This window comes from Simochromis diagramma, unplaced genomic scaffold, assembly GCF_900408965.1.
Source record: "Simochromis diagramma unplaced genomic scaffold, fSimDia1.1 OVJJ01000387.1, whole genome shotgun sequence".
Taxonomy (NCBI): Eukaryota; Metazoa; Chordata; class Actinopteri; order Cichliformes; family Cichlidae; genus Simochromis; species Simochromis diagramma.
The window spans coordinates 6,856,636-6,868,230 of NW_024387152.1; the positions used below are offsets into that span (position 1 = coordinate 6,856,636).

General features: G+C 40.2%; 1 protein-coding gene across 5 annotated transcripts; it reads left to right on the forward strand.

Annotated features, from left to right (window-relative positions):
• The first annotated feature begins 892 nt into the window (after window positions 1-892).
• LOC120743887 (ERBB receptor feedback inhibitor 1) lies at window positions 893-11,254 on the forward strand. Of its 5 annotated transcripts, none has more exons than XM_040047884.1 (5): window positions 893-942; window positions 1,688-1,895; window positions 7,439-7,597; window positions 8,032-8,117; window positions 8,917-11,254. In XM_040047884.1, exons 3-5 carry the CDS (start codon window positions 7,551-7,553, stop codon window positions 9,912-9,914), a joined length of 1,131 nt encoding a protein of 376 aa, XP_039903818.1. In that variant the 5' UTR covers window positions 893-942; window positions 1,688-1,895; window positions 7,439-7,550; the 3' UTR covers window positions 9,915-11,254. The 5 variants fall into 5 exon arrangements, with proteins under 5 accessions (XP_039903818.1, XP_039903817.1, XP_039903816.1 ...); XM_040047882.1 differs by lacking the exons at window positions 893-942; window positions 1,688-1,895 and adding exons at window positions 3,140-3,768; window positions 7,217-7,337; XM_040047883.1 differs by lacking the exons at window positions 893-942; window positions 1,688-1,895 and adding an exon at window positions 2,355-3,133.
• The last annotated feature ends 341 nt before the right edge of the window (window positions 11,255-11,595 follow it).

Genomic DNA, 11,595 nt, shown 5'->3' on the forward strand with positions numbered 1-11,595 from the left:
TGGACTTCACAGGGCTGCGGAAGTCCTCCTGCTGGGTTTGCAGAGCCTCTGCCCACACTGAGGCCTGATGTAATGGGTAGAAAAGCTGGCCAGGCGTCCAGTTCAGTATCCTAGGAAAAGAATTGCTCTTCTTTCATGCTCAGATCTCTGCCATTCATTGAAACTGTCACCATGACATCTGATGTTGCCGCGTTTAAATCACTTTAACCCTTGATCCCTTGGTGTACTTCCTCCATCAGTTTGCCTGCTTACTGTGCTTTATTTTTCTCTGCTGGTACTCTGGGAAAAGCTACGCTGCTTCATTGTTTGTTTGTTCTGTGTTTTAAAGAAATCTGTGTTCATTTATGTGTGTTTGTGTGTCATTTCTCTCTCCATTAAGCTCCATTGTAGCTGGATTTTATTCACAGAAAATATCAGTTGCTATTATTATTTTTTAAAAAAGCACTTTAGCATCAGATTAGATTACACAGAAGTCTTTGTGCACATCCAGATTTGTCCATTATTAAAAGGTAGCAGAGGCATGATTCTTCCATCTGTCCTCCTCTTCCTCCTGATGACTGTTGTTCCTTTGATAACTAAGCTAAGATGTGGTCAAAGGCTGTGGTGGTGAGCCCACACAGACATTTGAGGAGCCCAGCTCCCAACTTGTCAGATCTACCCGTAAAGCCATTAAATGAAACAAGGACTAGGTGTGGGGTGTGTGTTTCAAATCACACACAGCGTTGCACACAGCAGCACAACATTCAGGTCTTAATCACTGTCCGTCTACTTTGAAGTAAAGCATCAAACATAAATATTACAAATCAGGCTGAAGGAAGTAGTAGGTGGCAAGAGAGGGGTGCAATGCACTAAATATGAGAATTTCATAAGAATATCTTTCTGTTTTTTCTCAATTACAGCAACTCGAATCCAGAGTTGAATGACGACGCTCTTTCAGTTCTGGTAACCCATCGTTTACTCATCTCTGAACAATCTTGATTTTTAACCTCTTACACATATGGCAGCATCAAGTGGACATTGTTTTATGCAATCACATATTTAAAGTATACGGCTCATAAATATGGCCGCCATATGCGCCTGTAGTTATCACAACCTCTAACACAGATTCGCTGGAACAAGGAATGTGAAACCTAAACACAAGACACGTCAACCGCGACTTTGAAAACAGCAGCCCTGTAGCGGCGCTCTAATTGCTATTACATGTTTGTACACAGCTGGTTCCTCTATAAGAGAATTCCCTGTGTCACCGTGTCAGCACATCAACCTACACGAATGTATTTACCATAGAAAACATATGTTAACACCTACCTACTTCATTTCCTTTTCCAACTTGAGACACTGTTAAGCGCTGTGCTGCGCACACACTCATCGTTTTAGTTTTCTATTCTCAGACAGATGGGGAACTGATAGATCAGTTTAATATAACCATAAGTCTTGATGAGTTTTATTATGATTTTGTACTTTTTACTCATTCTTGCATTAATCCTGTTCTTTTCCACAGAACAATTGATTTTTATACATACACACACACACACACACACACACACATATGTGTATCATAGTCCACCTGGTATTCCTGCTCATTTTTTGCCAGTCTGCATTTGAGTCAGGCCAGCTCTCGAAGTCTGACATATATGTATGTTTGCAACATTAAAAATAAGCAGTCTTCTTTATCTTTTTTGATAAGGATGTTGGGAGGTGGAGTGCTGCAGATGTGGAAGGTGGGCTTCTGACTGCACTGACATCTGTGAGGGACGGAGGTCTCTCAGAGCAGGAAATGACTTGACCTCCCCTGTGGGAGACTGGCCCACCCTGGCAAAAACCCCCACAGCCCTGAGCATCCTGGGTCACCACAAGCGCCCACAGAGGACTGCAAAGCAAGAGCAGAGCTGCTGGTAAAAGTGGCAAAAACTTTGAATTTTGCATGGCCATCTTTATGCAATTTATTAAAAGATGATTAGACTAAGATTTTGATTTTGAAGGGACAGCAGGTGGTATATTTAATTTCTATATAGTTTGGTATTGTTAGTCTTACAGTCTTAACTGTAACACAAAACGTGTACTTGGTTTATAGCTGAATGACAGTGGTGTGACTGGACATCTCTGTGTCACTTTGAAATTCCACATTGCACAATGTAAAGTTGATACATAACAGCTTATTTGTTGAAACTATGAGTATTCCTTTAAGCAAACAAGTTAACGTTAGTGGGAGAGGGATGGTTGATGATTGCAGCAATGTAAGCACATTACATGTGGCGTATTTATTTTATGGGTTTGTGATTTACAGTCAGTATATAGGTATAAGGCACTCCTTAATCTGCATATGACTGTATGTGGGCTTTATTGGAGTAGTACAAGCAGAGGAACTACTGAACAATGTGCACCAAGGGAAGAAAGAAAGGTTACAGGGTCACTTGGCTTACAATTTTACGACTTGGTTATACAGTGTACAATATTTGATGGGTCATTTTGCCTAAGGATTTATTTGTGCTGTCACTGCAGTAAAAAGATCAGATGGCAGTCTGGGGGAAGACTGTAAGCTCAGTGTGGTCTGGACCCTGTGGTGAAAACAAGAATAGCCTGCACTCACTTCCCTGTTATTTTCTGGTAAATGGCCTCTCATATTGTCCTTCTGCCTCTCTCAGCGTGGGTGAGGACAAACACAGGACAAACACACACACACAGTCAACTCTTTTGTGACATGCAGGCTTCAAAACAAGTCCTCATCCTTCATGTCTGGTCTGCCAATCTAGTGCTTGTAACTCTTTATCAGTCTTATGTTGTACACACGCCAATATCCACCCACACACTTTCTGACTCCCACACAAGTCAGGCCACAATTGCTTGAAATGCAATTTCCTGTACACGCATTACAGGGAACAAATAAAATAAAGGACATTTTTGCTTTTTGACCTGCTGAGGCATACTTAGTGTAGGGTAAACGATGTAATAAAATGGGAGGGGAAATGCTTAATCGATTTAAGCATAGATCCTTAAGCTCTACAGAGTCTTAGTTCCACTGACTGTAAGGAAATAGATTTTGTGAATGGTGTCCTGAAACCTGAAAGTTGCGCAGACAGGTTAACAACATCTTGTTAGATTCACACTGCAGTTGACGGAAGAGTTCAGGAAGGTGAGTAAAACCATACAGAGGAGTATAGAGATGAAACGTAAGAGAAACGTGAATTACTGCTGATATCATAATGCGCAAGTACAATTTCAATGTTATTCCTGGTCAAAGGGAGACGATTTGTATAGTTTAATTGAGAACAAATAATCATATTTTCTAACATTATCATGTGTATGTAAAAATGTAATGTGAAAAGTAATTTCAGATTATCAGTTACATTTAATAGAGTCAAAACTATGTTGGACAGAATTGGGTTCTAACTACATACTCAAAAAATACATTTAATTAAAATTTAAAAAATCAAATAGTAAAGTAAACTTAGTAAAGTATTCAGTGCATTTCCTAGTAGAGTGATGTAAAAAGAATTACAGGCATTTTTCCCCTTTAAGGCAGCCATGGGTGGAGTTACAGTAACGTGTTCTGGGTGTTGAATTCTTTTATAAGGAGATGTGGAAACCCGCGTCACTCTGACAAAATGAGTTTCACCTCCCAGTGTTGTTGACAGAGGAGGGTCGATGCACATGGGTCAGGGTTGACTGACAGACTGGATTTTAGCCTCACGAGTGTCGTTTCTCGCTTGGGACTGAGGGCGATCGAACGAAACCAGCTGTACGTGACGGATAAGCAGCATTTGCATGGTGAGGCTCATCACGTTCTCATAGAAGTTGTTTGATGAATATTGGCTCTTTTTTTGTTGCCTTTGCCTTTACCACGGGACGGTCAGATGCTGTGTTGTATGTGATGTGAATGTTACTCTGTTACTAAGTGTATACGAGTGTTTTCCACACTGGGACGTCACGAAAAAAAAAAGAAAAAGAGCCGGTCAGAAATCACTCTAGTCTGTTCTCTGAGTAGAGCCTGTATAGTTCAGATGTGTGTGGACAGCATTTTGTAAGCTGGACATTTGTGTGAGTAGACCAGCTAGAGGAAGTTATTTATCTAGTGGAACGCACTGTACTTCTGACTCACTGAGGGATTTCACTCGCGTCCGCCGAGGGAAGTCACGTCGAGGCGGGATAGGTCTTGGACTGCTCGGCACTTCCATTTTCACCCACTAGTAGGCGATAAAGAGTAAACCAGTAATCCTATGTCTGTCTGACGTTTTCGTTTAATTTAAAGCGCAAAAATAAAATGAGGGAGTCAAAATTGGTTCACAACTATCATTCAAAAAGTGTAAAAAAAAGTGACTTCAGTATTATAATGTAAAATAATTTACAGTAAAAAGCGCATGACCCAGAGTTAAACATAACTCTTTGTTATCAAGAATAGAGTGCGATAAAGGCCAATAACAGAAAGTGACAATAAGGGTTATGAAAATTAATTATAATAATAAAATAAACTATAAATATATAGTTTAATAGTTATGATGTGAAAATGTACTACATGCCGATGTGGCCCATGACCAGGTGGAGTTGTGCTTTTTTCAAACTATAAAAATGTGAAAATCTTCATTTTCTGCACACTATCTAGACTTTAGTTTATTAGAAACAAAACATTTCGGACATGCAAGTAGACTATAAAGTCTACCTACCATCTTGTTACATATTAGATATGTAACAATATTAGATAGGTTGTTACATATATAATATTATGTAACAATATTAGATATGTGACAACAAAAGATTTTTAACACGTTTATTTAATTTTTTTTTTTTTATATATTTTTTGTAAGTAAAAAGCAAGTACTAAAACTGCATTTTTTTTCTCTTAAATATCATCACAAACATCTTTTCATATGCCTCTTTTATTCCCCAGGTGAATGAAGTTAAACAGTGGAAATGTCAGGATCTAATGAACTGCACTAAACTGTCACATTTACAGCATGGGCTTCGCCTGGTGACCCATTAAAAATCAGTACACGCAGATAAACCTAAAGGTCTGGTTTGTTAGTGCAATGTAAAAAAAAATTTGAAAGCTGCAGTCACACATTGAACCTAGATTAGTTTGGTGAATAAACCTGCGGATCTTGTTGTTAAAACAGTTTCTCTCATTGAATCAAATGCTTTATTGTTTAGTTTTGTGGCGCGCAGTGTTGTAGTTAGTCCCACAGCTTAGCAGACTTAATTAGTGTGTATGTATGTATGTGTAAGGTGCAAACTTCAGGCCATCAGGATAATCAACTCGTGTGTAAAGAAGGCCCGGTCACTGAATGGTCTATTGCCTGAAAAAAAGTTGAGGTGGGGACTGCCAAGGACAACACACCAAGGACCCTGCATGTACTAAACAAACTGTTTTCTTCAGCCTCTGGCTTGTCCTTCCAACTGTGCCAGCACACGCAGTCCCCCCCGCAGGGGACTTTTTGTGGCACAGACTCATACCTTGGCCGTGGCAGCTTGTCTCCATGGCGTATCTCTAGTCCTAACCTCATGGGAGAGTTTACTTGTATTTTCAGGCTTGCTTCGCTGTGCACCAAAGTGGTACAAAGGCCCATTCATGCCCGAGAGTGGCTCCATTCATGGACACTGAGTAATTGCCGGTAGAATTCATAATTAGTCTGTGTCTTCCATCTCCAAGGCTCACGGGTGGAAATGACGCCACAGTTGGTTGTTTTAAGGATAGCATTAATATTCAAATCCACGCTTGAGTCACTGTTTTGTTTGTAGTTGGGTTTCCTTTGCATGCTCTGCATTGTTTGCTTCCCACTTCGGCATTGGAGTTATCATGGACAGGAAACAAAGCAGGTCTTTGAAGCGAAAGATTGCAGTGATAGTAGAATGGAGACCTTGGGTTGCCCTCCAGGCAGTGTGGTGCTTTCATTTTAATGTGAAATGGGTCTTTTTATTTCATTGCATAAGCACAGTATGTGTCCGCCTTATTGTATTTTAATTCTAAATGTTGCTTTCAATGCAAGAAGAAGCACAAATATGTAAAGTACAATATATGGGGAGAACAAAGATTTAGAGGTATGTCATTGAGTCAGTGCAGCTGGGTGCTTTGCTGCGTCACTGCTGGGAAGACACAGGGGCACCACTCAGTTTTAAACTCCTTCAGTTGTCTGATGGTCTGCTTAACCTGAGCTGCACATCTGACCGTAAGCCAAAACCGCAACAGCAAGGTTGACATTATCATCTATCATATAAAAAACAAACAAACAGGATGACCTTCACCTTTGCCCTGATACAAGTGTCCATCGCCCTGGAATGATATCAGTTGCTGTGCATCATATCAGGAGAAACAGTCATCATCTTTATAGATATGTGCTAGTTGAGAATCTTAATCATCAGCATGGATGTCACGTACAGTCTTTGTACTTATTTCATTGCTTTGCCTGTCTGCACAAAATTCTCTCTCACCTTAACCCCTTAAAATATTTTAACAGTAAGACATTTCCTAGTCATTCGCAGTGTGCCACTTTTTAAGTGCACTTTTGTTCTCAGCCAGTAGGCTAACAAGGTTAGGGCTTGTGACCCTGTCAGACTTAAACTAAATTTTCCTTCAAGTGCATCTATAATCGCGGTGCTTTGGGGCCGTCTCAGCGGTGGAGTTTGTCATCCAGCATCACAGGAATTCTGGACAATAAGCCCCTTTTGTGAGGGCAGATACTGGAGCATTGCACAAAAACGAAGGAGGTTGCGGGAGTACTGTCGCCCTCCCACATCTGACCCAGAGGTTGTGTAATACCCTGCTCATCAGACAAATAGCTTTAAACTGGATACATATGGTGGCTGAGAGAGCAGGCTGAAGCAATTTTCTTGGCTTTTGTTGTTACTCTTGTTTCCTCAAGGCTCACCTAAAACATGCGGGGTATCGCAAGTCGTTTGTTTACTGCGTCTAGTGAAAAGTGGCATATGTTCAAAATGTAAACGTTTCTTTTGCACTGCTTTCATAACCTTTTTGAGAATAGGAAAAAGCTATTGGATATAGTTGTGTAATGATACTTTTACTACACTGAAATGTGAATGATATGAATGTTTTTCACAATCCTGCAAATCTACATATTAAACATAAAGAATGTCATGAAATGTTACATCCTCTGAACTTTGTTATATGTTACTTATTCAATGTAAAATACTTTAGCTTTATATACAATTTTCATGAAGTAGTCCATCTGTCTGTAATATATGCTGTATGCTTGTGTATGTGAAGTTATGTTGTATTGTTTGCTGCCTTTTGCCTTGCCTGGTAAGATAAGAACGTGCAGCTGAGTGTGATGGACGGTGATGAGATCCAGCTGTACCCTGCTTATGGGCATTTCACACCAGCAAAGGTGTGACCTGAATGATGTGATGTAATGCAAAAGCCAGATGTGAATGTAAAAGATAGCCAGATGAATCCCCTTGCACTCTAATGTCACTGTTTCTTCAACAGCTTACCACTGGCTAGAATGAGGCTGTGATGGGTTTGACGGAGCTGACTTGTGTTGGAGCTTTAGATCGATATCAAACAGAGCTTCTTATAAGAACACGATCTCTTCTACATCATGGCCAGGAGTCAGAATAATTTGTGGAGACAGCATGACCTGAACAGGTACAATTAACACTACACAAGTCCTAATACTAATTTTTAAATAAAATGTAAATAATCTGTTATTATTATTATTATCTGTGAATCTGTGGCAGCTTTGCAAAATGTTGAGCATGTAAATCTGACCAGGAAAAAAAAGAGAAATATAAGAGAAGGGATAAATGTTAGCATGAGCAACTACATGTAGTCATGCATGATTATAATATATGTATATAGCAAGATAATATGAAACAGTGTCTGGCAATCATAGACACAGAGTCTGGCTCAGAAAAGAAATCCAGTAACTTGTTACTGTTTCATAATGCAAATAGAAAAAGGACAACTGAACATATGTCCTGTTAATGCATTTGTTAGGCTCGTCTTATAATGATTGATTTGGAATGATTTACCATTGTACACAGCTCTGTATGGATTTCTCAACCTGTCCTGCTTTGCAGAGTGCAGAGCTTTGGCCTGAGTGCTTACACAGAGCAAACCCTGAAGGAGCTTCAACAGCAACAGCAAATGGCCAACGAGTTTAACTGTGAGTCTTTTTCAGATATTAGTGTTACATGTATGAAGCAAACTGATTTAGCATGGATGCATGAACTTTATCAAAGCTCCTCTGCTTTGAATTCGTATGTATCAGGAACACTATCAGTATGTATCTGCTATTACTGTAAATTGTAGAAATTCTGGCAATTTTTTTTTTCATTGTTTTGAAATTTTGAAAGGATGTGAAGAGTTATGTTTGTTAAATTAGGTGAAGTTATGCACTTTTATTTTATTAGAGAAAAAAAACCCTTTAAACCTCATTTGTCTAGTAGAACAGTATTTAGACAGGATGCAAGTGAGTTTGCCATCACAGTACTAAGCTGTGTACCAGAGGAAAGAGATCGGGGTGTAGGAGGAGGGGAAGCTATCGCTCCCCAGTCACCAGCTGTTCCTGCAGTCTGGGGCACGTCGGATGTTTCCACAGAGAAGGTTATGGGAAGCTCAGTTAAGATTGTGGCCTGCCCTGCAGATAATGACGATTCCCGTGTTAATCAGGGTGTTGTGGCTGATGTTTGACGAAGAAGGCGATAGGTTAAGCTGGTGTTTTCAGGATGTTTTTACTCCCGTTTCCTGTACAGTATCTTCAGTAAGTACGTTTTTATAAGGCGGTTGGGCAGCAAGTTGTTTTCCATGTTTCTTCCTCTGAGTGTTGTTTCTGCACTGGAGGAGACAACAGCGATAGCAAAGCCTTACATAACAATTTGCTTTCTCAGTATAAAAGCAAACGTAGCATTTTGTGCCAGCTGTTTTAACACATTTCCTTTTTTTGCCCTTTTTTCTCTCCGCAGCCAACCCCTCTCTCTCCCAGCCTCCATTTTTTTCTGATTCCTACCACCTAGCATCAGACAACATGCTGCTGCCCATTGAGGGAGACCAAGTGGTTCCTTCTTCCCAGAGACAGGCAGTGTTCGGGGTTGATCAGAGGGAGGCCAAACCCTTGCCACCTCTGCCAGACCCCGAGGAGCTTATGTCAGATGAAGCAGCTGATAGTGAGGTTGAGTTCTTTACCAGTGACCGACGGCCCCTTTTGCCCAAGAGCTGCCCTAAGCCTATCTGCAGGAACAGCAGCAAAGACTTTGGCCAAGTAAATTATGCCTACCAAGAGAGTTCATTGAGGGCTGGAGATGCTGGCGTTGGATCCATGGCATTCTCTTGGCCAAGCAGAGAGGACCGGCCAACATTTGGAGGAGGCAGGTTTGCGGCCGACATTTGGTGCCTTGGTCACCAGACAGATGAAAACCAGCCTGTGGTGTCGGAAGCTGAGGATAACTTTGGAGCCAAACGGCCAGACCAGAACCTATTACCTAGAATCCAATTTTTTGGCTCGGGTCCTTCCACCCAACCACACGCCAGCACCTCATCATGGTCCACTGACAGGCCACAAATCCCTCCTCGTATCCCCATCCCACCAAAATCAAAGACTGGGACCGATGAAGACAAACCTCCCAAAATCCCTCCTAGGGTGCCTTTAGTCCCACCCTGTCCACCACGCACCCCAAGCCCTAAAAGTCTTCCAATTTATATCAATGGAGTGATGCCTGCCACTCAGAGTTTTGCTGCTAACCCCAAATATGTCAGCAAGGCGTTGCTGAGACAGATGACAGGTGAGCCACCTGCAACCCAGTTTTCTCCCTGCATTGTTCCGATTTTGAAGGATGGCAGAAAGGCCAGCGGGACGCACTACATCCTGCTGCCGCCGGGCCGACCGCCAAACACAGAGAGAAGAGAAAGACTCCTGAGTGAACCTGCTAAGACAGGGAACAACAGCTTCTGGCAGAAAAGGTAGAAATCATCTCACCATGTCTGAAACTAGACGAGTACAAAACGGTGACTGACGTTATTAATCACTCTGTGATACACAACTGTACAGTGTGCGATAATATCTGCTCACATGTGTAACGTATTGGTATTTTCATTGACTGACATGTGCTTGGTGTAATATCCACGAGGTTTTTTTGACTGAACATTTTACCAATCAGTATTTTAGAGACGTCTCTTTTACTTCGACCACAACGACAATACACAATAATATAGTATTTTCACAAATAGAGAACAGATATTTATTTTCTATCACCATTTGTCAGTTTTTGATAACTAAGATACTGCCGTTTCCTTACTAAAAAAAAAAAAAGTATGATCACTTATAAATTTTTAAAGTCTGACAGTCGTATGCTCATACCACTAAAAACAGCCTTAGCTATGCAACATATACCTTACAAGAGAGCACGTCTTTATAAATGTACAAGCTGGGCTTGTGCCAAACTGTTCCACGTCTGTTATTTTTTATCACAATGCTGCTTGAAAAATATAATGTGTTGATAGATTTGATGTTTTTCCAAATAATTAAAGTACTATTTGAATATTTTAGCATATTTTCAGGTAAACTTAATAAAGTGCTCCATTAAAAAATACCAGATTATAAAGAGTTAGCCAAATGCAAGTCTAAAGATTCTTGACAAATTTTATAGTAAATTTGCAAATGAACATGTTAGATCACCCCCCCCACACACACACACACACACTCGATGCAGCTAATATTGGGTGTTTGCGCTTTTGAATTAGCTTATGATTTCAGTATCACAAAGCTGATTGAGATAAGATAGCCTTATTACTCCCAGAGTTTAGAAATTTACATCAAACTACATTAACTACAGAAAATTCAGCATCTGCATTTAAAGTGTCAATTTGTTCATTTTAATCAGTGTGTATTTAAAGCTAGATTCTAATTCATTTTCATTAGAAACTTTGTTGAAAACCTGCAGTCACACTTATGTTCACAGGTCTTTAAACATATGAAGAGCGAGTCAGACGTTTTTACTTGTTGCATTTGTAAATAGAGCTGAAAAATTGTCATTAGCTGATCCTCATGAAATTTTTTAATGATGTAAATCTGATGTTGTGTATACTTTTTTATTTTTACTGTGTGGGCATGGAAGTCATGTTACGTTTACACTGCTGAGGTGCAGGCCCACATTTACCTTTGTTACACCAACCTCTATGAAGTTCTCATGAAGGTTCTGTATCAGACTTGGCCCATTCAAAGGCTGTTTGTAAGTTCATAATTCTGTGTCAATTGTAAAAATTGTCTTTAATCTATTTATAGAAATAAATAACTTATTCATTCTAGGATTGCCTCATTCTCCACACTCAAGCTATGATATGGAGAGCTTTCTCTAAGTTTGACCTCCTTTTTTCAAGATAAGATAAACTTTATTGTCTCATCCATCTATAATCTGGGTTCAGGTCGCAGGGGTAGCCCAGACTTCCCTCACCCTGGTCACCTCTTGCAGTTCATACAGAGTTCATCCCAAGCCAGGTGGGGAATATATCTCTCCCATGAGTCCTCGATCTGTTATGGAGGAACTGAGAAACCTATGAACATATATATTTTTATGGCATTAGGGTGAAACCAGGCTGCCATCCCATGTCTAATTGAACTTTCAGGCACTACATAATAAAAAAAGCAC